The sequence below is a fragment of the Microtus oregoni genome, unplaced genomic scaffold (assembly GCF_018167655.1).
Source record: "Microtus oregoni isolate MIOR12 unplaced genomic scaffold, Mior012 000005F_ref0000423, whole genome shotgun sequence".
In the NCBI taxonomy this organism is placed as follows: domain Eukaryota; kingdom Metazoa; phylum Chordata; class Mammalia; order Rodentia; family Cricetidae; genus Microtus; species Microtus oregoni.
This window is the reverse complement of record NW_024543064.1, coordinates 35,331,955-35,357,188: the sequence shown is the minus strand read 5'-3', so window position 1 is coordinate 35,357,188 and position 25,234 is coordinate 35,331,955. Positions and strand designations below refer to the sequence as shown.

At 41.6% G+C, this 25,234-nt stretch overlaps 2 protein-coding genes across 14 annotated transcripts in view; one reads left to right on the top strand and one right to left on the bottom strand.

Moving 5' to 3' along the window:
* The window catches only part of LOC121448002 (phosphatidylinositol 3-kinase regulatory subunit gamma), a 74,513-nt gene extending 51,994 nt beyond the window's left edge, over positions 1-22,519 (top strand). The window contains exons 7-11 of one of the 2 annotated variants that reach the window (XM_041651530.1): positions 2,241-2,383; positions 3,008-3,184; positions 10,220-10,294; positions 10,657-10,827; positions 18,801-22,519. In XM_041651530.1, coding sequence (XP_041507464.1) covers positions 2,241-2,383; positions 3,008-3,184; positions 10,220-10,294; positions 10,657-10,827; positions 18,801-18,999 — 765 coding nt within the window. In that variant the 3' untranslated portion in view covers positions 19,000-22,519. The remainder of the gene's footprint in view (positions 1-2,240; positions 2,384-3,007; positions 3,185-10,219; positions 10,295-10,656; positions 10,828-18,800) is intronic. The other variant, XM_041651531.1, reaches the window with a different exon arrangement.
* A 532-nt stretch (positions 22,520-23,051) lies between these two features.
* The window catches only part of Mast2 (microtubule associated serine/threonine kinase 2), a 115,128-nt gene continuing 112,945 nt past the window's right edge, over positions 23,052-25,234 (bottom strand). For 4 of the 12 annotated variants that reach the window (XM_041651316.1, XM_041651314.1, XM_041651317.1 and 1 more), the window contains one exon: positions 23,053-24,965. In XM_041651316.1, the coding sequence (XP_041507250.1) occupies positions 23,446-24,965 (1,520 nt within the window). In that variant the 3' untranslated portion in view covers positions 23,053-23,445. Of the gene's footprint in view, positions 24,966-25,234 lie in introns of all 12 variants that reach the window. The other 8 variants (XM_041651320.1, XM_041651321.1, XM_041651325.1 and 5 more) reach the window with 3 other exon arrangements.

Genomic DNA, 25,234 nt, shown 5'->3' with positions numbered 1-25,234 from the left:
CCAACAGGATCTGCTAAGCAGGACTCATAGGGGCTCACAGAGACTGTATGCTAGGTTGTCTGCATATGTTATGGTTGTGTAGCTTCGTGTTCTTGTGGAGCTCCTAACAGTGGGAATGGGGATGTGTCTTTTGCCTGCTCTTGGGACCCTTTTCCTCCCACTGGGTTGTCTTGTTCAGTCTAAATAGAAAAGTTTGTACCTAGTCTTATTTTAACTTGTAATGCCATGTTCAGTTGATATGCCTGGAACGTCTGCTCTTTTTTTTTTTTTTTTTTTTTTTTTTTTTTTTTTTTTAAGGGAAATGGAGGAGGCCAGTCTGGGCTACATGAGAGACCATGTCACAAAACAAAACAAAAAAATAAAATTGTAACATATTACTAGGTTTATACTAGGTTTATATGATCACAAACAATAGGAGACTAAGGCAGGAGGACTTCAGATTAGTGGCCAGCCTGGGCAACTAATAACTTAGTGAGATCTATCCAAAAAACAAAGCAAACAAAACCAAACAGCAACAACAAAATTAGTTAAAGGCAAAAGGGATGGCTGAGCAGGTAAAGGTATTTGCAACAATAGCCTGGAGACCTGCATTTGAACTCTGACCCCCATGAAAAAGTAGAAGAAAAGAATCAATTTTACCAAATTGTCCTCTGACCTCTACATGCATGTCATGGCATGCAACATGCCTCCCCATAATATAATAATTTTTTTAAATTATCTTCGTTTGGTTTCTTCTACTGTGACATGAAGCCAAACCTAAGCAGAGTTTAGAAGTCAGTGCGCTCTGAGTCGCGGGGGACAGCTTCAGTTTCACAAAGCCTCTTAATTATCCATCAGGTAGTACTTGTGTAGTGTGTTCTCAGTGACCATTAATTGAAGTCAGTATATATGAGGTAGTAGAAAACCTATCCTACTTGTAAGAGAATTAATAGAATTATAAATATTCAGGAAAGCTGTGCACATGGGCATAGACACAAAAAAATAAATAGCTGGGTGGTGCCGGCTTATGCATTTAATTCCAGCACTTGGAAGGCAGAGACAGATGGATCTCTGTGAGTTTGAGGCTAGCCTGGTCTGCAAAGCGAATTCCAGGACTGGACTATTACACAGAGAAACCCTGTCTTACAAAAAACAAGTAAAAAACCCCAAACAAAAATAAATAAATAAATAAATATAATAAAACATAAAATTATTTTTAAAACCTTGCTATCCTCAGAGGTCATCAGAATGTATGAGAGACATTACTCTATCTGAGGCTTTGGAGTTAGTAAATCTGTTTTGTAGAGCTTTTGGGTTTCATCTTTGTACATCTAATGTTAGCAGATACTCTCTGCTTTTTTTCTTCTAATCAGACTAGTGATGAATCTGGAAATTCTGCATGCAGTTAGCGATGAGAGTGATAATCAATAGGTTCCACAGCCTTCTGGGAATGAGACTGCATGTTGGTGGATGAACTCCTCACTTGTCCAGTCACCCTTCCAGTTAGCTCTTAGGGTTAGTACTGTAATAATTGGTACACAGTAAAACGACCCTTGAAGTCGTGGTCAAAGTCGGTCTCTTGGCAACTCATAGCCACTTCTGTGGTTCTTAACCATATCTCAGGTAATAGTTCTTTTTAATTTATTTTATAATCTGAAATGTTTTACATGAGAAGGGTTGAATAAAGGGCTGTTTTGCCCTGATATAGGGTCTTAATTCTTTTTGATTGTTTGAGATAGGGTGTCATACAATCCAGACTGGCCTTGAATTTACTGTGTAACCAGTCATGACCTTTAATTTCTGATCCTTGGGATTCTACCTTCTAAGTGCTGGGATTACATGTGCTACCATGCTGGGTACTAGGAATCAAACCCAGCACTTTGTATATGCTAGAAAAGATCTTAACAATTGAGATTCATCTCCAGTTCCCTCAACACCTCTACCCTTGCTAGAGACTGAATCCAGGCCCTTTTATTTGCTAGACCTTACTCTTCTACTGAGCCACATCTCTAGTCTGCATGACTGGTCTGATAAGGGATTATAATCAAAATTACATGACTTATTTTAAGATCAAGATTATAAAAATACAAAGTGTTTGTGTGTATTTTGAAATGGAGTCTCATTTAGCTAAAGCTGCCTTAAGCTTGCTTTGTAGAGGAGGCTGTCCTTGAACTCCTGATCCTCCTACTTCTTGCCTCCTGAATGCTGGGATTCTAGTCAGAAATGTTATAAAGTATGCATTGTTTCTTTTCCTCATGTAGGAAATACAGATGAAGAGGACTGCAATTGAAGCATTTAATGAAACTATTAAAATATTCGAGGAACAGTGTCATACTCAAGAACAATACAGTAAAGACTATATTGAGCGATTTCGCAGAGAGGGGAATGAGAAAGAGATTGAACGGTGAGTGTGCTTAATATATCCCAGTGAGTAATCAAATAAAACTTTTTTTTTTTATTTCTGGTTTCTGTCTTGTTTGTTTATACCCCTCAAGTTGCGCAGCCATGTTGTGTGGAACTGCTGGCTGTTCGGAGTAATGAATGTTACCAACTGGCATCTCTTCTTTTTATGTGTTTTCTCTTATCCCTGTAAGTTCTTAATTCTTACCCATCCTGTAGGATTTAGGCTAGACATAATCTTTTCCAGAAAAGTCTTCCTCAGTGTTTCATTCCATTAAGGGGTATTGTGTAAGTGTTCATGTGGTATCTGTCCTGATCCAGGTATAACATTTCCATTCAATTGCAAACTCACTAAGGATAGACATGGTGGCTTACCCCCTAATCCAGCCCACGCCTGTGTCTGTCATGGTCATGCTCTTACGCTAGTAGCTGAGGATGGTGACACGGACCTATAATTTCAGCTGAGGCAAGAGGTTTGCTTGAGCCCAGGAATTCAAGACCAGCCTGTGTAGCTTGTGAGACCCTGTCTCAGACCAACAAACCCAACAAGATATTAGGACCCTGCTTATGCTTCTTGACCCTTCTGCTTTTGTTGTTATTTTAGCCTTAATATGTCCTACTTTCACAGAATTATGATGAACTTTGATAAGTTGAAGTCACGTCTTGGGGAGATTCATGATAGCAAAGTGCGTCTAGAGCAGGACTTGAAGAAACAAGCTTTGGACAACCGGGAAATAGATAAAAAAATGAATAGCATCAAACCTGACCTGATCCAGCTGCGTAAGATCCGGGATCAGCATCTTGTGTAAGTAACCTGGACTGGATGTTGAGGGACACACTAGCATCAGGTTATCACTGGAACTAGAAGTGTCATCAGTGGGAGAACTTGAGAACTGGAAAGCAGTGTGTAAGAATTTAGGAATGTGGCCCTGTAGTGAGTAGGAGACTGTCCCAGAATGACACACATCAAGTCAGAATGTTGTACTCTGCTTTATGCAAATACTTGGAAACTTTCAGACTGAATTAGCAAAATGTCATAGAGTACACAGTACGTGTTGGGGCTGGAGAGATGGCTCAGTGGTCAAGAGTACATGCTGTTCTCCCAGAGGATCTGGGTTTGGTTCCCAGCACTCACATGGTGGCTCTTAACTGTTTGTAACTCCAGTTCCAGGGGATCTGATGTCCTGTTCTGAACTCTGTGGGTATCTGGCACATACCTGATGCACAGACATAACATACATGCAAGCAAAACAATTATAAAATAAATCTAAAAAAATTAGAAGTGTATGTTGATATTTTCTTAAAACATAAAATCTAGAAACTGTAGTTTTACTGTAGAATCATAGAATTATTCCTTTAGAGTAAATTCTACAGATAAGTAAATAGAACAGGTGGTTCCTTAAAAGACTTTTTAAAAAAAAATTGTTTATTTATTTATATATACACTTTGCAGAACATAGTGCCAGATCTCATTACAAATGGTTGTGAGTCACCATGTGGTTGCTGGGAATTGAACTCAGGACCTCTGAGAGCAGTCAGTGCTCTTAACCTCTGAACTATCTCTCTCCAGCCCCCTTAAAGGACTTTTATGTTTAAGAAATGAAATTTGGTGTGTGGTGACACATGTCTATGATCCCAGAACTCAGGAAGTAAAAGCAGTAGTTCAAGAACTAGGAGTGAGCCGGGCGGTGGTGGCGCACGCCTTTAATCCCAGCACGCAGGAGGCAGAGGCAGGCGGATCTCTGTGAGTTCGAGACCAGCCTGGTCTACAAGAGCTAGTTCCAGGACAGGCTCCAAAACCACAGAGAAATCCTGTCTCTAAAAAACCAAAAAAAAAAAAAAAAAAAAAAAGAACTAGGAGTTCAAGGCCAGCCTGGGCTACATAGCAAGTTTTTGGCCAGCCTGGGCTACATGAGGCCCTGTTTTAAAAACAGAAATGTGATGCTGGAAAGATGACTCAGCAGGGAAAGGCCACCAAGCCTGGCAACCTGGTGTCAGTCAGCCTGGGACCTGCACGATGGGGAAAGAACCAACTCCTGTAAATTGTTCTTTGACCGCTACTCAGGACCATGCCTCTCCCCAATGTAAAAACATGCGTCTCTAGAAAAATTGAAATTTTGTGTTTAAATAAGAAAAGTGTGTATATAGTAGGCACTTGAGATCCTTTGAGTAGTTAAAACCAATGCTTTTTTGGTATTTTTCTTTGTTTTTATTTTATGTGTATGAGTATTTTGCCTATGTGTATGTATGTATGTATGTGAGCTGTGGTAGATTGAAAGAAAATGACCCCCAAAGGAAGTGGCACTATTAGGAGGTATGACTTTGTTGGAGGAAGTTCACTGTGGGGCAGGCTTTGAGGTCTCTTTTTCTCAAGCTTCACTCCGTGTGACAGTCAGTTGACTTCCTGTTGCCTGTAAGATGTAGAACTCTCAGCTCCTGCACCATGTCTGCCATTGTCCCTGCCATGATGATAATGGACTGAGCCTCTGAAACTATAAGCGATCCACCCCAATTAAATGTTGACTTTATAAGAGTTGCCATGGTCATGGTGTCTCTACACAGCAATAGGAACCCTGACTAAGGCATGAACCGTATTCCTGAAGAGGTACTCAGTATTAGCTCCTTGAGGACTGGAGTCACAGATAGGTAACTTATGGTGCTGGGAATGAAACCTGGGTAGCTTATAGATGAGTTTCTCTTTTGTTCCCAAATAACCATAATGAGACTTATTATTAATTATAAATGATCACCCAATAACTCAAGCTTGTTACTAGCTAACTCTTACATTTTAAAATTGACCCATATTTCTTATCTACACTCTGCCACATGCCTTGTTATCTTTTCTTAGTACAGCAAATTTATCTCCTCTCTGCATCTCCTTGTGATTCTGAGACTCCCCCCCCCCCCCGCCTTCTTCTTTGCTTGCTCTTTTTGTCTGCAAGTCCTTCCTAACCTCTACCAGTCCAGCTGTTGGCCAGTCAGCTTCTTTTGTTTTGTTTCTTGAGACAGGGTTTCTATGTTTATCCCTGGCTGTCCTGGAACTCGCTCTGTAGACCAGGATGGCCTCAAACTCAGCGATCCACTCACCCACCTCTGCCTTCCAAATGCTGGGATTAAAGGCTTGCACCACCACTGCCCAGCTCATCACCACATATTTAAAAACATTTTTAATCACCATAACAGAAATCATGTTCTCTTTATCTGTCTTACTTATTACCCTTTCTTTCTGACCCTAAGCAGTTACTAAACTACTTTATCTGCCTCTATAGTCTTGCCATTCAGGATATTTCATGCAAATGAAGACTAGAATGTGCCATCTTTTATGCCTGGCTTCTTGCACTTGGCAGGGTGGTTTTAGGGTCTTCCATTCTGCCGCACGTTTGTAAGTATTGCACTCCTTTCATGTCAAGTAGTTTCCGTTATTTAAACATGCATATTTCATTTAACTCTGATCGGTTATCGGGTTGTTTTTCTTTTTGCTGTTACTTATAATGTGGCTATGAACACTCACATATGTATTTTTGTGAGTAGATGTGTTCTCTTGCAGACCTTAGATGATTGGAATTGTTGACTTGTATGGTAATTCTGTTTGCAACTCTCCTACCCTGTTTAAAAAGGGACTGCATTATTTTATATTCACACCAGACGTGATAGTCAGGAATACCTAATGAATCACTTTTTAATATATTTCTAATATCTCTCAATGTTTATATGAGTGATTTTGCTAACATTTTATAATATTTTATCCATTTTATTTTTTCTTGGGACAGGGTCTTAACTGTGTAGCTCTGGCTGACCTGGAACTCATTATGTAGACAAGACTGACCTCAAACTCAGAGAAATCTATCTGGCTCTGCCTCCTGAGTGCTGGAATTAAAGGCATGTACTATTCCCAGCCTCATTTTATTCTTATTTGGAGAATATAAAATTCTGCCTGCAAATATTGTTCTCTTTCTTGGAAGGCAGCTATATTTACGACTATCCACCATGTACCTCTTACTTGGGAAAGTATTTAATCTCACTTATTATTGAAGCTTTTTCCATCAGACAGATATACAAATGTGAACATGTGCGTGCACACGCACACACACACACACACACACACACACAGTTATCCTGAGCAAGGCATGGTAGTACATATCTTTAACCCTAGCACTTGGAAGGCAGAGACAGGTAGATCTCTGTGAGTTTGAGGTCAGCCTGGTATACATAGAGAGTTCAGGACAGTCAGAGCTATATAGTGAGACCCTGTCTCAAAACAAGACAAAACAAAAGACCACCAAATATTCCCATCACTTAGAAAATGAGGGAGTACAAGGTCCTTTGTCCTTGCCTCTTGTTGGTATTATTAGCTACTTCTTTGGTTCTTAGTCATTGATTTTTTTTTTAAAATTAATAGCTAGTTGGGCGACGGTGGCGCACGCCTTTAATCCCAGCACTCGGGAGGCAGAGGCAGGTGGATCTCTGTGAGTTCGAGGCCAGCCTGGTCTACAAGAGCTAGTTCCAGGACAGGCTCCAAAGCTACAGAGAAACCCTGTCTCGAAAACCAAAAAAAAAAAAAAAAAAAATTAATAACTAAAATATTTTAAGTTAGCTTATAAATAGATGAGTTCTTGCCATTTACTATTCCAGAAAACTCAAAAGTATCTCTCATTGTGATGTGCTAGTAGTGTACTGTCAACAGACTTGGCATCTTAAGACCTTATTCTTGTCCTCCATTTAGGGTGCCCTGGGTGCAGCACCCTTATTTGTTACCCCACATATTCTACAGGAAGCGTACTGTTTTTCCCTATGCCCCTCTTGAACTCTTTCCTATAGTAAGATGATGTTATTATGCTCTTTGGACTCTTGGGGGGACCTGTCACCCAGCTCCCAAATGAATCACACGTGGAGTTTTGTTTTTAGTTACAGCCATCCAGCCTTAGCTTGGCTTGTTTCTTGCCTACTTTTCTTTTTTCCCTTCTCCTTCCTCTTCCCTCCTCCTCCTTCTTCTTTAGCTTTAGGTGTAGCTTTGGAGACTGTCCTGGAACTTGCTCTTGCTCTGTAGACCAGGCTGGCCTTGAACTCAAAAGAGACCCACTTGCCTCTGCCTCCCAAGTACTGGAATTAAAGGCATCACCGCTGCCTGGCTATTGCCCGCTTTTCTTAAATTATCCTGTCTAATTTTGCCTTTGGGCTTTTCCTTTTCTCACTCTTACTCTGTGGATTGCTATGTAGCTAGGTGGCTGCCCCTGATGTCCTTCTCGGCTACTTCTCCAAACCCCTTCTCCCAGTTTTTCTCCTATATATTTTCTCTGCCTATCCTTTCTCCTGCCTAACTATTGGCCATTCAGATCTTTATTAGACATCAGGTGTTTTAGACAGGCAAAGACTCATAGCTTCATAGAATTAAACATGCAACATAAACAAAAGTAACACCTTTAAAATAATATTTCCAGCACTTTCCAGCTTTGTCCTCTCCTTCAGGCTGAGATATACAGCCAATTGGAACTTCACAATGGATGTTATATACATTTTCCCCATTTTCCTAAGTGAGGCAAGGGCAAGGACATAAAATGAGTTCTTATGTGAGAAGACAGGCAGCTTTGTTAGTGGAACATGAACCAAAACCATTTCTTTTTTTTGTTTCCTGGATTTTCAGAGGTATTCAACTTTCTTCCTAAAAAGGAGCACTTCAATTTAAGGAGGTTGGGGGTTAAAGGTCAGTGAGGGATTTGAGGAGATGGCTTAGTGGAGGAGTGCTTGTGTAGCCATGAGGACCCAAGTTTTAGCCTTCAGCACCCCCATAAAGGGTAAATGTGGCCATACAAATAGATAAACACAGTCATGGGAAGCAGAGACAGGTGAGACCCTGGGACTTCACTGATGGTAAGCTTCAGTTTTTGTGAGACCCTGACTGAAGGGAGTAGAGGAAGACATCTGTCGTCATCCTTTCTAGCTTCTGTGCCTGCTGTGCACCCCTGCACACGTGTACCACACACACGTCCACACCCATCCAGATACATTCACCCACACATCACCTGTACCCTCTCCCGACAGCCACACTGACCCGCGCACACCACCACAACCAGAGAAACAGAAGAAAGGAAGGAAATGGAGACTCAGGAGAAATTGTGGTGTGACTTACTAAATTTAAGCCTCTTACCCAGTGTGCTTCTTAGTAAAGAGATCAGTTTCTTTAAGCGAAGAAAAGTTTGTGCTAAAGATGTTTAGAGAAAGGTGTCTGAAGTGATGGTGTAAGGGGGTGGGATAGAATGGTTAAGAGAGAAAATGACTAAACCTCATTTCATCTTTTTCCATTTTCACTAAGTGTCAAAAATGAAATTCAAGTTAAGTGGGGGCCAAGTCTTCCTGGCCTTTTAAAAAGTCTGCCTTTTATCTGTGGTGCAGGTTGTATAATATATTTGGGGTCAGTGGCAGATATTAAAGTGATGCTAGATTGTGAAGATTTTCTTAAAAATATCCCACTAGTAAATATTTTCTGCATATTTCTTATCTCTGTGCTTGTATGGTCTAAGACATTGGCAGTAGAGGAATGGAGAGATGGCTCAGAGGTTAAGAACACTGGCTACTGCTTTTCCAGAGGTCTTGAGTTCAATTCCTAGCACCCACATGGTGACTCACAACCATCTATAATGAGATCTGGTCCCCTCTTTTGGCATGTAGGCATATACATGCAGACAGAATACTGTATACATGATAGATAGATAGATAGATAGATAGATAGGTAGATACTTTAAAAAAAAAGAAATTGGCAGTATTACCATAAGCAGAAGAAAAACTTCTTTAAAACACTAGATGGTTTTATGGGGGAGGCAAACATAAACATTATAAAATAATGAATTTTGCTGGGTCTCTGAAAATTAATAAAGTGGTAAAGAGTAGGTCTTAATTGGGACACTTAGGGAAGAGAGTCCTGAGATGATGATTATGATGATATTGAATGATAAGGAAAGGAGAATTGGTTGTTGATGAACAACTATACTTAAAAAAACAGTTACTTTTAACTTATGTGGATGAGTGCAGGTGAACAGTGTGAGGCCAGAGGTACTAGATCCCCCGGGAACTGGATTATAGGTGGTTGTTAGCCACCATTTGGATCTTGAGAACTTAACTGGGGCTCTCTGTAAGAGCAATGTGTGCTCTATTTTTAAATAATTATTTATTTTTATTTTATGCATTGGTGTTTTTGCCTGCAGGTATGTCTGTATGAGGGCATTGGATCTTTTGGAACAGGAGTTACAGACAGTTGTGAGCTGCATGTGGGTGCTGGGAATTGAAAGCAGGTCCTCTGGAAGAGCAGCCAGCGCTCTAACTGCTGAGCCGTCTGTCCAGCCCCAGTGTGCTCTTAAACACTGAGCCATCTGTCCAGCCCCCAAGGAAGTGTTCTGGTTTTTAAGATTTATTTATTTGTCATGTATAATGTGGGAACTGAACTCAGGACATCTGGAAGGACACCTGGAGCTCTCAGCCTCTGAGCCATCTCTCCAGCCCATGAAAGTGTTTTTTATACTCCAGTTTTATATTCCTGCTTTAGACCACGGGCCTCTACTATGTTTGAATGAAAGTGTGTGTGTGTGTGTACACTTATAGAAAAGAGGAGAAAGAAAAGTAGATACATGCCTAATTTCAAGTAGTTTTTTTGTGTTTCTTCCTTTTTTCAGGAAAAATTAATTGTGGTATTAATTGAAGGAAAAGTAATGGAGAGATTAATTTAGGGAAAACTCTGGCCACTCTTCTTGAGACGAGGAAAAATAAGAGGTTCCTGGACTTTCAAAGCTTGGCTGATTTCACCAGTGTTCGGACAGTTCAATTCTGACCAGTGTCTTCCTCTTGGCAGATGGCTCAATCACAAAGGAGTGAGGCAGAAGCGCCTGAACACCTGGCTGGGAATCAAAAATGAGGATGCTGATGAGTAAGTTCCTCTGCCAGAGGGCTTTTTCCTCAGTGTAAGGCTCCTCCTGTCAGGGTCAGTAGCAGAAGAGAAAACTCTGCGCCTCTTTTGAGCTGAGCTGCCTGAAGAGTATGGCGTCCACACGAGTGTAGGAACTCCCCACACGAGACTTGGATGCACCACTGCCATTCATTTGCTTGAAGTTATTGAATGAGTTCTGTAGTTTCTGTACCATAATAAGTAGTAATGTTATTTAAAACTAAACATTCACCTAATTGAAATTTTAATTTGTTATTTTATAAAGATTAAAAATAACATTTTATTAGCTTTTAGATATAAGAAAACTGATTGCTAGAATAATATTTCAAATATTTAATTTTTAGAAGCTATTTTATCAATGAGGAAGATGAGAACCTGCCGCATTATGATGAGAAAACCTGGTTTGTGGAGGATATCAACCGAGTACAAGCAGAGGACTTGCTTTATGGGAAACCAGATGGTGCATTCTTAATTCGTGAAAGTAGCAAGAAAGGATGCTATGCTTGTTCTGTGGTGTAAGTCTTCTCTGGGGATGTGGCTTTTTCGAATCTGCATTAATCAATGAAAGTCATCACAATATTGAGATGGAATTAGGGTGTGGTGATAAGGACTTGTGGCTTACTTAGACCATCAGTGTTTATTTGATTTTTTTTAGGATGTTATAGATTTGAGCCTGGCTCTTGCTGCTTACTTGCTGTGTAACGTTAGGTACATAGCTTCCCTGTCCTTGTCTAGTCTCGCCAGTCAAGCAAAGGTGGTCATAACATTTGCTCTGAGGTAAATGCTACCTCCTGTGTTATTGTGATAGTGCTGACGCTGTAAGACAGGGTAGAAACAAAGATGACTAAGTGACTGCTGTCAAAGAGCACAAGGCTTAGATACGATGGATGTTTTCTCTCACACAAAAAAATATAATTATAAATTAAATAACATAAAAGTGAAAGAGGGACAGCCAAGGCTACCCAGAAAAACCCTTTCTTGAAACAAACAACAAAAAAAGTAGAAGAGGCACTATTTGGGAGAAAGAAGTGGAGGAACAGAGGATAGCTGGGGAATATATGATCAAGATACCGTGACATATATGACTCAGAAATCCTACTGGGACCAGAAAGATGGCTCAGTAAGTAAAGGCACTTGCCAGCAAGCTTGATGACCTGAGTTCAAGATTCACATGGTGCAATGAGAAAACCAACTCCTTCAAGTTGCTCACTGATTTCCACATGTATGCCGTACATACACAATATGTGTGCCCCACCATAAAGGAAGGTAATTTTAAATATGACTTTAAAAAGTCACATCAAAACCCACTATTTTGTGTGTTAATCTTAAAAAAAGGAGGGTCATGTCGAGAGGGTAAATAAAGGGATTCACAGAGTGATGAGAGTTCAAGTATAGCTATCACACCTAGCTTCCAGGCTTCATTTCATAAAATATCTACGATAAATAGAGTTGCCGTGATTAGTAGGCCTTACATGTGTGGAAATGTTAATTCTGGTTAGGGAAAGGGAGAGGTAGAGGTATGTGGAAGAGGAGTTAGGACTAGACACTAAAGCATGGAAATGAGGCAGAATAAAAAAGTCCATCTTATTTATCACTGTGTTACTGTCATCTAAAGTTGTGTGAGTAGAAATAACAGGGGAGGGCAGTTCTCACCAGACTTCAAGTCTAATAAGAAAGAAAAGTTCAACGCGATGCCCATCCAAATCCCAGCAAAAGACCTCAAAAGAATGGTACTCAATTTCATATGGAAAAGCAAAAAACCCCAGGATAGCCAAAACAATCCTGTGCAATAAAAGAACTTCTGGAGGCATCACAATCCCTGACTTCAAACTCTACTACAGAGCTACAGTACTGAAAACAGCCTGGTACTGTCATAAGAACAGACAGAAGGACCAATAGAACTGAATAGAAGACCTGGATATCAATCCATACATCTTCAAACATCTGATTTTTGACAAAGAAGCAAAAAATATCAAATGGAAAAAAGAAAGCATATTTAACAAGTGGTGCTGGCATAACTGGATATCAACATGTAGAAGAATGAAAATAGACCCAGATTTATCACCATGCACAAAACTCAAGTCCAAATGGATCAAAGGCCTCAACATAAAGCCAGCCACACTGAACCTTATAGAAGAGAAAGTGGGAAGTACACTTGAACACATTGGCACAGGGAACCACTTCCTAAATATAACCCAGCAGCACAGACACTGAGAGAAACAATTAATAAATGGGACCTCCTGAAATGGAAAATCTTCTGTAAAGCAAAGGACACAGTAAAAAAGACAAAATGACAGCCTACAGAATGGGAAAAGATCTTCACTAACCCCACATCAAACAGAGGTCTGAGCTCCAAAATATACAAAGAATTCAAGAAATTGGACACCAAAAGAACACATAATCCATTAAAAAAAATAGAGTACAGACCTAAAGAGAGAACTCTCAACAGAGGAATCTAAAATGGCTGAAAGACATTTAAGGAAATGTTCAGCATCCTTAGTCATCAGAGAAATGCAAATCAAAACAACTCTGAGATTCCATCTAATATTTGTAAGAATGGCCAAGATCAAAAACACTGATGACAACTTACGTTGGAGAGGTTGTGGGGAAAAGGGAACACTTCTGCATTGCTGGTGGGAATGCAAGCTGGTACAGCCCCTTTGGATATCAGTGTGGCAATTTCTCAGAAAATTAGGAAACAACCTTCCTCAAGACCCAATAATACCACTTTTGGGTATATATCCAAAGGATGCTCAATGAAGCCACAAGGACATGTGCTCAACTATGTTCATAGCAGCTTTGTTTGTCATAGCCAGAACCTGGAAACAACCTAAATGCCCTTTGATCGAAGAATGGATAAGGAAAATGTGGTACATTTACACAATGGAGTACTACACAGCAGAAAAAAATAACGACAGCTTGAATTTTGCAGAAAAATAGATGGAGCTAGAAAACATTTTTTTTTTTGGTTTTTCGAGACAGGGTTTCTCTGTGGTTTTGGAGCCTTAGAAAACATTGTTTTGAGTGAGGTAACCTAGACACAGAAAGACAATTATCATATTACTCACTTAAAGGTGGTTTTTAAACATAAAGCAAAGAAAACCAGCCTACAAACCACAATCCCAGAGAACTTAGACAACAATGCGGACACTAAGAGAGACTTACATAGATCTAATCTACATGGGAAGTAGAAAGTATAAAAAGACAAGATCTCCTGTAAATTGGGAGCATGGGGACAATGGAGGAGGGTTAAAGGGGGAGGAGAGAAGTAGGGAGGGGAGCAGAGAAAAATGTAGAGCTCAATAAAAAATCAATAAAAAAGGAAAAAGAACAAGAAATGGAGGGTGGTAGTATGTCTCCTACAGCTGATAAACACTTAGCAAAGTGGCTAAATACAAAGTCAACTCATAAAAATTAGTAGCTCGCCTATATCCAAATGACAAGTAGGCTGAGAAAGCAGGGGAACGACATCTTTCACAATAGCCTCAAATAATGTAAACTATCTTGGGGCAACTCTAACCACGCAAGTGAAAGACTTGTGTGATAGAAATGTCATTCAAGTCATTTAAGAAATTGAAGCTATCAGAAGATCTCCCATGCTTACAGTAGGATTCATACAGTCAAAATGGCCATTCTGCCAAAAGCAATCTACAGAATCAGTGCAAACCCCATCAAAATTCCAACACAATTCTTCATAGATCTTGAAAGGGCAATTTTCAGCTTCATATGGGAACATAAAAAACCCAGGAGAGCTAAAACAATCCTGAACAATAAAAGAACTTCTGAAGGTACCACCACTCTCAATTTCAAAGTTGTATTACAGGTCCACAGTAATAAAAACAGCGCGGTATTGGCACAAAACCCATTCATCCATGGACTATATAATTGAAGATCCACTCATAAATCCACACACATATGGACATCTAATTTTTTATAAAGAAAGTATAAATACATACTGGAATAAAGACAGCATCTTAAACAAATGATGCTTGTTTAACTGGTGTCTGCATGTAGAAGAATTCAGATAGATCCATACTTATCACCTTGCACAAAACTCAACTCCAAATGAATCAAAGACCTCAACATAAAACCAGATACACTGAAGTTGATAGAAGAGAAATTGGGGAATAGCCTTGAACTCATTGGCACAGGAAAAGACTTTCTGAACAGAACACTGTTAACACAGGCAGTAAGATCAACAACTAATAAATGGGACTTCCTAAAACTTAAAACCTGCTGCATGGTGAAAGACATCCTCATTTAGCAAAGCGGCAGCCTACAGAATGGGAAAAGATTTTACTAACTACCCACCCAATAGAGAGCTAATGTCCAAAATATATAAAGGACTCAAAAAACTAGATATCAAGAAAACAAATAACCAATTTTAAAAATGGAGTACAGATCTGAACAGAGAACTCTTTTTTTTTTTTTTTTTTTTTTTTTTTTGGTTTTTCGAGACAGGGTTTCTCTGTGGTTTTGGAGCCTGTCCTGGAACTAGCTCTTCTAGACCAGGCTGGTCTCGAACTCACAGAGATCCGCCTGCCTCTGCCTCCCGAGTGCTGGGATTAAAGGCGTGCGCCACCACCGCCCGGCTCAGAGAACTCTTAAAAGGAAAATCAAATGGCTGAGAAACATTTAAAGAAATGTTCAACATCCTTAATCATCAGGGATACGCAAGTCCAACTACGTGGAGGTTCCACTCTACACCTGTCAAATGTGATAGCTAAGGTTAATAGCACAATGCCATCTAATGCTGGCAAAGAGGTGTAGTAAGGGAAACACTCATCCATTGCTGGTGGTATGGCCACTGTGGAAATCATTGTGCCTGTTCCTCAGGAAGATGGGAATTGATCTCAAGATCCAGCCTTGCCAGACAGTGATGGGGCACACCTTTAATGCCAGCACTCAGGAGGCAAAGGCAGGTGGTTCTCTGAGTTCCAGGTCAGCCTGGTTTACAAAGCGAGTTCCATGACAGCCAAGGCTACACAGTGAAACTATCTTAAAAAATAAAATAATAAAATAAAATCCAGCCTTACACCACTTTTGGGCATCTATCCAAAGGATGCTTCATCCTAATACAGAGACAGTTGCTCAACCATGTTCATTGCTGCTCTATTCTTTATAGCCTGAAATCAGAAACAGCTTAGAGGTTCTTTTTTTTTTTTTGATTTTCGAGACAGGGTTTCTCTGTGGTTTTGGAGCCTGTCCTGGAATTAGCTCTGTAGACCAGGCTGGTCTCAAACTCACAGAGATCCGCATGCTTCTGCCTCCCGAGTGCTGGGATTAAAGGCGTGCGCCACCATCGCCCAGTTTAGTTTAGAGGTTCTTCAACAGAAGAATCGATAGAGAAAATGTAGTATAGTTACACAATGGAATGCTACTCAGCCATTAAGAAAATGAATTAATCAAATTTGGAAGTAAATGGATGAAACTAGAAAAAAAAATCATTCAGAGTAAGCTAACCCAGACCTAGAAAGAGAAATATGGTATGTGTTTACTTACATGTGGATATTAGCTGTTAAGCAAATGATAACCAAGCTACAATCCATAGAACCACAGAGGTTAGGTAAAAAAATAAGGTGCTAGGGGGACAGATACTTCTCATTAGGAAAGTAAAATAGAATAGTTATGGATGGGTGAGGGGGAGGCTGGAACAGAAAGGTCTCAAGTGAGGAGGGGGAAGGAAGAGAGGGTCAAGGGAAGGAATAAGGAGAGAGACAGCTGAAATTAAGGGCCATTTGAGGAGTAATAGAGAAACCTAATTCAGTAGAAGCTTCCTAAAACATGTGAGAAGGTGATCTAGCTTAAATTGCCAAATAACTGGGGAGACAGAGCCCAACTGGCCATCTATTGTCAGCAGAGGAAGCTTTGAGTCTCAGGATTGAGTCACAGCTAATTGAGTTGTTGGCCAAAGGGATCTGTCTTAGGGTTTCTATTGCTGTGAAGAGACACCATGATCATGGCAACTCTTATGAAGAAAACATTTAATGAAGGGTGGCAGCTTACAGTTTCAGAGGTTCAGTCCATTATGATTATGAAAGGGAGCATGGAGGTGTACAAGCAGATGCTGGAGCTGAGAATCCTGCATCTTGAGGCAGTAAAAAGTCAACTGTCACACTGAGTGAAGCTTGGGAGTACGTGAATGATTAGATCTGTTTCTTTCTTTCTTCTTTCTTTTTCTCTCTTTTTTTTTTTTTTGGTTTTTTTTTTTTTTGGTTTTTGAGACCGGGTTTCTCTGTAGCTTTGGAGCTTGTCCTGGAACTAGCTCTTGTAGACCAGGATGGTCTCGAACTCACAGTTATGAAGTAACAACAAAATAATTTTATGGCTGGGGGTCACCACAACACGAAAAACCACCTGCCTCTGCCTCCTGAGTGCTGGAATTAAAGGCATGTGCCACCACCACCTGGCAGAGATCTGTTTCTTGTGCCTTCTCTTGGACTCTTTTTCTTCTGTTTGTTTTGTCCAATTCCAATGTGTTAGTTTTTGTTTTATCTTACTTTATTATTATCATCTCTTAGAAGCCTGTTTATTTTCTAATGAGAGACGGAAAGGTAGTGGATTCACATGGGAGGGAAGGTAGGAAGGAACTGGAAGGATTAGAGGGGGAAACTATAATCACGATACATTATGTGAAGAAAACATATCTATTTCCAATAAAAAGAAAAAACTTAAGGAAGGCAACCACAGTCACATAGAAAAAACATTATGCATTATGACTAAGAAGGATTTATTTCAAGAAATCAAGAGTGGTTTAACAGAAAAAGCAATGTGATAATACTAGAAAAGGAACCAAAAAATCACATGATACACTCAATATATTTACAAAAAGTATTTGCAAAATCCAATTCTTTCATCTCTTAAAAAAAAACCGGCAGGGGATAGACTAGGAATAGGTGAGGATTTCTATTACTGGATCAAAGATACCATACTTAGTGAAAGAAATTTGAATGTCTTCCTCCAAGAGCAGTATGTCCATTCTGAAAAGCTTGTGATTGAGACAGGAGTGGTGGCACACATGCTTTTAATCCCTCCCAGCATGCAGCAGCAAAGGCAGGTGGATCTCTGTGAATTTCATGCCAGCCTGGTCTCTGTAGTATCAGGCCTGCCAAGTTACACAGCGAGACCCAGCCCCTTTTTTTTTTTTTTTAAAAAAAAACATTGTGATTGGAAAGGAAGAGGTAAAATGGGTTTATAGAGGTTGCAGGTTCTCTCTCTGTGTACACACACACACACACACACACACACACACACGCACATATATTCATTTATCTATGTATGCATTTTTGGATAGGGTCTCAGGTACCCCAGGCAGGCCTTACTTAAACCTGTTGTGTATCTGAATATGACCCTGAACTTCTAATAATAAGGCCTCTACTTCCTAGATGATGGGGTGTTGCCATGCCCAGTTTATACAAAAGTGTACTTCTGTGTACTAGTAATGAATAACCCATTTTTCATTAAATGGTGACATGCCATTTAAAATTATAAAATGCTGAGGAATTAAACAAATTTGTACAGTGACATCTGAGAAAAATGACTGAATGAAGTTAGGAGTTTAGTTGGTGAAGACCTTTGCATGTTAATATCTAGAGCAGTGGTTCTCAACCTTCCTAATGCTGGGACCTTTTAATATAGTTTTTCGTGTTGTGGTGACCCCCCAGCCATAAAATTATTTTGTTGTTACTTCATAACTGTAATTTTGCTACTTTTTTTTTTTTTTTTTTTTTTGGTTTTTCTAGACAGAGTTTCTCTGTAGCTTTGGAGCCTGTCCTGGAACTAGCTCTTGTAGACCAGGCTGGCCTCGAACTCACAAAGATCCGCCTGCCTCTGCCTCCTGAGTGCTGGGATTAAAGGCATGTGCCACCACCGCCCGACTTGCTACTGTTATATAGTATAAGTATCTGTATTTTCTAAGAGTCTTAGGTGACCTCTGTGAAAGGGTATTTCAACCCCAAAGAGGTCATGACCCACAGGTTGAGAACCACTCATCTAGAGGTAGTTTTCCTGTTCTGTTACACTTACTCAGCTCCTTGAAACATAATAGACTTGACTTTCTTTCCTCAAAAAATATTTTAAATATCAGTACTTCATAAAATTAATCTACAAAGTTAGCACAATCCTAACAAAATCCAAAGTTTTAGCTGAATATTTGCAGAAAGTAAGCAAGATTTTCTAAAATTTCTATGAAGTGCAAGGGACCCAAAATAACTAAAACAATCTCAAGAAAGGAAGTTGTGGCACTACCACCTTGACTTCAGAACTCATGACTGTAAGCTATAGCAAGCAGCGCTGAGGAGGACTTAACAAAGGATAGACATATATGTGGAATGACAGGAACTGAGGACTGGGAAATTAGGTCTACATTTATGGTTAAGTATCTGAAGTCAAGGCTTTAAGAGGCACAGTTATGTCTGATTGACTGATGCATGGGATCCTTCTTGTCTACCCTGACCTGCCTTAGCATTTTCCCATGGTGTCGTTGCAGTGCGGATGGGGAAGTGAAGCACTGTGTGATCTACAGCACTGCTCGAGGATACGGCTTTGCAGAACCCTACAACCTGTACAGCTCGCTGAAGGAGCTGGTGCTCCATTACCAGCAGACATCCCTGGTTCAGCACAATGACTCCCTCAACGTCAGGCTCGCCTACCCTGTCCATGCACAGATGCCCTCGCTCTGCAGATAAGCAGAGTGGGAAGAGACATGGCTCTCCAGCATTTCTTTCCTATGGTTTTAACTAGACTACGATGAGGGCATTCTTTCTCCGTAGACTGCTTGTTTTGCACAAGTGACTCTGTGAATGTGAAGTGGAAAGGCCGAGCAGTAGCTGGCCAGGATTTGGGGGTAAATGAGGGGCCCAGGGTCTCCGGATCCAGCTGTGCTGCACTTGTGTACTAAGCTGGAGCAGATGCTGGTTTCATGGAGTTTTGTTTTGCTGTCAGGCACCTTGAACAGAACAGTGGTGGGTGGGGGTGGGGGATCTATTTGGAAGCCTCTGAAGAGTCCATGTCCTCTTGTCTTCAACCCTGAAAATGCAGCAGGTCATGGTTCTGTTGGGAGTTGTTTTAATAGTCTCTCCCTACAATAAGAATCTAACTTTGATTCTGTGGTAAGATGGGGGGCGGGGGAGGGAAGGCAACCAAAGGAATAGGTGTGGGATTTCATTTACAGAATCTAAAAAAGGAGGCAAAAGACTTCTTCAGTTGATGTTATTTCAATGTTACCAACATCTCCTTCCTCTAACTCACTGTGTTCATGAATCAAAAAACAACATTGCTAGACCAAGGTCTAAGGGGAGAAGGTGACACTCAGTAGCTGAACGCACACTTCTGTACTGAAACCTGAACGAGAAATGTGAGTTCTAACAGACACTAGAAATGGCCAGTGTGTTCCTTTCGCCCTGGCCTTGTTTCTGAGATGAAGATAAGAGTTGTCTTGTGGGGATAGTCAGCTTTGAGTCATGGTGAAGTTGGTGCTTGTGTGGTGTTTCTTTAGCCAAAAGAATGATGTTTGAAACCTTTGTAACTAGTTTTATGAGTAAAGGTGCAATCCAGTGCTTTTAGATGGCTTGATATACCAAATAATGATAGAGAACAACATTGTTATGTGCTTCCCCAGGTTTAAAAGCCTTGCCAAAACTATACAAGGATTAATTTGCCTTCATCTCCCTTTTTTTGGGTAGGGTTTAGGGAGCCATAGGTAGGTAGCTAAAGGACTCAGCTTGTGGCCAGAGACCTCAGCAAATCTCATGTACATGAGCCCTTGTGTCAGGGTGAAGGGCCCATCTCATCACACATTATTCCATAATGTGGTTGAAGCTTTTGCCAAGAGAGGGGATGTAGTGTGGAGTTCAGACTATCTGGGGAAAAAAAATTCTACAAGCTTTCCTATTTGTCTTTCTTGTGAGCCTGCCATTAAGGCAGTGTACAAGCCTCTCCTCATGCTTCAGTGGCTGTGATTTTAGGCCAGAAATCTTCTGCTCCATGTGGTTTAGGCCTTCCAGCTGAGTGAAGTTCATTAGGTAGAGGGCAGACATCTATTCCTGGCTTCACACTCATTTAACAAACAGAGTCCAGCTGCTTCAGAGCCAGTCCTGGAGCCATTAATGGCTCAGTATGACTCAGCTGCTTGAGCTCAGTGACATGCAGGCAGGCATTCTAGTTGAACAAGATAAGCAGCCCATACCTGGGTCTTGGCTCATAAGGCTTATGATAAGGGAAGATCAAAATTGGGGGCCAAACTAAAGATGAACATGACTTTCCCTAAGCATTTACCTCGGTGAATGTCTGGAATGAACTACAATAAAGAGAGATCAAGACTTTTGGGGAGCTGTCGTTACAGTAAGCACAGGAAGAAAGGGACATCTCGTTGTTGTTGGCTCCAGTATGGAGCGAGAGGAAACTGACCTCTCAGCCTCTGGTAAAGGTCCTGCCTTTCTCAAAATTGCCAGCTTGAAATCTTGCTCAGTTATCAGGTAATGCCAAGGTATTTGCTGATTCGCATAGCTATGTGACTTGTACCTGACTGAACTTGCTGAAGCAGTCACAGGCTCAAGATTAGGTGTAAGGAATTCCTCCTGTCAGTCACTAAAACTCTAGTATGTCCTGGGTGCTTCCCCCCAAGTAAGTCAAAATAGAATATAATATACAACTGGAGTGTTGAAAATGTCATGACTTTGTAGGGCAGATGTGGAGGATATGTAGGAGACAGAAGGCAGCATCTCAGCATCTACAATTGGGCTGAACTGTGGAGAAAGATTGTCTGGCAGTCCTATATTCCTTCCCTTTAAGTGCTCCAAGACCAGGGGTCATTTAATAAATAGGAAGGTACTTTTTTCTGAGATGTTGCCACATGATTTACTTGGTCCTGAGCTGTGAAAATGGCATAAGGACACAGTTTCCTAACAATGGCACTAGTGTCTGGGGGAGTCAGCATGCTAGTCTAATCATCTGTTCCCGTATCTGGGCCCTGGGACTCTCTAGCTCTATTGGCATCTTAACTGCAGTCTCACTGACTGAAGCAGAGGGTAAAGAGACAGATATTAACCAGAGGGGCAGATCAGCCAGCCCCCAACATGAAAGCAGCTTTTGGTTGGCTAGATACACTTGTCTTTTTTTATAACGAAACAATGCTGTTTACACCTGGCATCATTCAAGCATAGGTAGGTTGCCTATGTTTCTGTCGCTGCTCCACCCACAGATGAAGACATCTGCAGCTCCACTCTTGCACTTACTTCAGACTCCTCGAGCCACTGTGGCGTCTTCCATGTGTCTCATCTTGCTGCAAGGCACCGGCTCCATGCATTCTCCTGAGCTAGAAAAAAAATTCTGAGCAATTTCTGTTTTCTAGGATGATCTCTGTTGCCATGTAAGACCCCAGAGTAGATCTCTGTGAGGTTTCCATGGCATCATAAACCAGAGGGTCTGTGCTTGGTCCTTTGCTGCCAGCTGCTCAGTTTTGATTTAGCTCTAGCCATTTGTGACAACCAGCTTTGTTTCTTTACAAATTCTCGCATGTAACTTTGGTACTGTTGTTTCTTGTGAAAATCTATTCTGTTGTCTTTGGTGTAATTAAAAAAAATTCATGTAGTTTATGTAAAAATACCTGACTCAGAAGGAAGCCAATTGTGTCTTGTGTTGGGACAATTTATAATGTAGTTCCTAGACCACTTTTACAAACTGTTCTTGTCATCAGACATTACTGTGCAGTGGTGGGGACGGGTGGTGGGGGGGAGGCAAGGCAAAAATATTGTTTGGGGTTTTTTTTTTTTTTTTTGTACCTTCTTCAAGACAGGGATGGTCTGGCCGACTTGCTCCAAATGCCAATAAAAATATTGCAGTGAATTTCTGTCTTCTTGGCATGGAGGGGGGTGGGCTTGGTAGGGAGGACAGTATGTGGTCCTGCAGTCTTGGAGGCTAAACTGGGACCATTAGAGGTTCTCCCTTCTGTGTGACGAAACCAACACTTAACAGTCCTATCTACCCGAAGCAGGATAAAACATTGAAAAAAATCAATATCTATTCCTACTAATAAGTGCATTTAATTGGTTCTCATGCCCAGAAATAAGCATTTTTCCCATTCTCCTCTGAGGTTAGAAGTAGACTTACTAATCTTAGCCTCTTGTCCTCTGCACGGCACTTTGTCCACATGGCTTGGTTGGTCAGGAATGTCTGTTTACTTACCTTGTTTTGTTCATTTATTCCCTGCTATGTCCTAAGTACAAGGCATGAACTGTGCATGTTTAATACCAAGATAGTCAAAAATTATATCCTATTTCTAGTTTGAAGTTCTTTCTTCTCTTGGATATTGAGCGACCACCAAGCTTTACCTCCTAACTCACTTCCTTTATGCTGCTGTGCACAGGGGTGTCATTGTTGATAAAATATGGCTCTCATTTCCATATATTTTATTACCTTCTTGATACCCCATATATAGCTCAATATAAATATATCCAAAGTTAAAAGTCGTCAATTCCTCTTACTTTTTCTTGTTTACTTGCTAAGATACAAAGTTAGACAATAAATAAATACAGGTTTTAGAGTCAGAGGCCTGAGTTCTAGTTCCAGCTCTGCCCAAACTGAGTATGATGCCTAGGGCAGGAAAAAAGCTAATTTCCTTACCAAGCAAGCAGTGGCCATTCAGTGCTCTATTAACTACAGAATCTCAGGGCTGGCCCCTGCTTTGCTCATCATGTACACTGATGGCTGGCTATGCAGAAGGATGATAAACCTTGTTTCACTTTGAGTTGGTTTTTTTTTATTTTTTATTTATTATTCTCTCATATATTACATCCCAACTGCAGTTTACCTTCTCTCTTTTCCTCCCAGTCCTTCTTCCCCACCTTCCTCCTCCCCCATATTCTTTGAACATAGTAGGTATATTGTGTGTACTACATTCTGTCCACTCTTTCCTGAGTCACTTCCTACTCTCAGCTCCTAGATGATCCAAGAAATGCAGCTGAATTGGGTTCTCTTCCCGAGACTAAAAATTTAATCATTATAATCCCAGGAGCAACAGGCCCCAGACCTAGAGTCCTGTGTACAATGACCAATAGAAAGAAGCAAACAAAGGCCAGGATGGTTTTCAGGAGGATGTATTACACAGGTGAGTGCAAGGAAAGCAAACCCAACTGCTATGTTGGCTTTAAAAGTTCATCTGATGCCAGTGCCAAGTTCTGATGCTTTTGTTGGCCCCCAGGTTCTTGGCTTTTCCAGAGCAGGCTGGGCCCAGTTTCTGGGCTGAGGGGGTAGGTTCTGCATGGAATGTCCTGCCTCCTGTCGCCTGAGGCATCAGGCACTTCCATAATGCTCAGGACTGGCTCCTCTTTCTCCACTTGTTCACATTTAGACTCCCATAGCCAGTTTTGGCTGGGGACCTCATGAAGTGGATAGGTCAGCCCAGGGACACCGGGTGACTGTGACTTCTCTTGCTTAGGAGACAGGTTCTTAGGAAGAGTTGGAACTGTGGTTTCCAAATCTTGGGAGTTAGCTGGTTCACCTGTCCTTGTTATCTTCTTGTTTGGGGATGCTCTGTCTGGACCTTCAGTAAGGAATTTCCAGGACCATGGTCCTGGCTTTCCAGAGGGGGAGGTGGCAGAACAACTAGTAGAGGCAAGTTCTGAAGAGCTGGGACAAAGTGCAGCTAGTGCCGGTGTGTGGAGGCGCTGGGCTTTCCAGCAGCCTTCAGAGGAGGTGGGGCTTGTGGGCCCAGACCTACTCAGGCTGGAGGCTTCTAAAGAACTGGTAGCTTCCTCAAAGGCTTGTGGCCTCCAGAGCCTCCTCTGAGAGAGTCCAGGAACTTCTATTTGGGGGGAACCTAGTATGACCCCTGTCAATAGGCCTGAGAGTACAGGACCTTCGTTCTTTAGATTCCTGTGCAAGAAAGTGTCCTCTTCCCTACCCTCTCCTGAAACTTTAGGGGGTACATTTTGGCCTGCTTCTGGTTGGGGAGCCAATCTTGGCTCTTGTGTGGCCTGGCTGTTCTCAGGCTCCTCATCAGAGTCATCTTCTGAGGAGTCTACTTCCCGGATAGCTTCTTGTTTTTGCAGTGACTCTCGGCGTTCAGCTCGATCCTGCCGGAGGGTCCCAAGGGCCCTTGAAGGAGCAGGCTGCAGCATCCCTTTTCCTGGAAGTGGCCCTTTCCCAGAGAGCACACTTCTAGTTCCAACCACCTCCAGAGGGCTGACCTCCCTGGGAGGCAGTTCCTTCTTTAGCTCGCCGTGGGTTAGGTCAAGACTATGCTTGCGGGAAGGGGCTAATTTTTTCTCAGACGCTGCCAGTGCAGCTGCCAGCTTTTCAGCAGACTGCACCCTTTTAAGCAGTGGAGAACGGGGTGGCTCTGCACTCTTGGGCCGAGAGAGCTGCCTACCTAGTGGAGGAGACAAGTGAAGTTTGGTAGGAAAGGCCTGGGCTCCATGTCCAGACAAAGGCGATGGGGAACGCTGAGGCGAAGCTGCTGCTGCTGGTGGAGAAGGGGTGTGGGCCAGTGGTGACAGTGGGATGCTGCCTGCTGACTTGCGCCGTGGAGAGCGGTATTGGCGTTGGAGCTTGGGTGCTAGACCATGTAGGGAGCTGGGCCGTGTATGTCCAGAGCCAGCAGGGGAACTGGGTACACTGGAGCTGGGAGAGCTGCTCTGCGATGAATTCCCTCCCACTTTGGATAGTCGCATGGATGGAAAGACAGACCAACAGAAAACAGCACATCAACGTTACTTATTAGAAGTGACTAAGTTGCAAGGCAAGAACGTAGTCCTGGAAATGCCCACTTTATATTACTGGGGACTAGAGTCTACTTAATCCACTCCCCTCCATAAACTCCTCCCAAGACTTCTGGATCTTCAAAGGTGGGCTCAAAAGAGATTTACAGTGGGGCTCAGGTTCATTCCTATTTCTCAAGGAGTGATTTCTGATCTGCAGGGAACC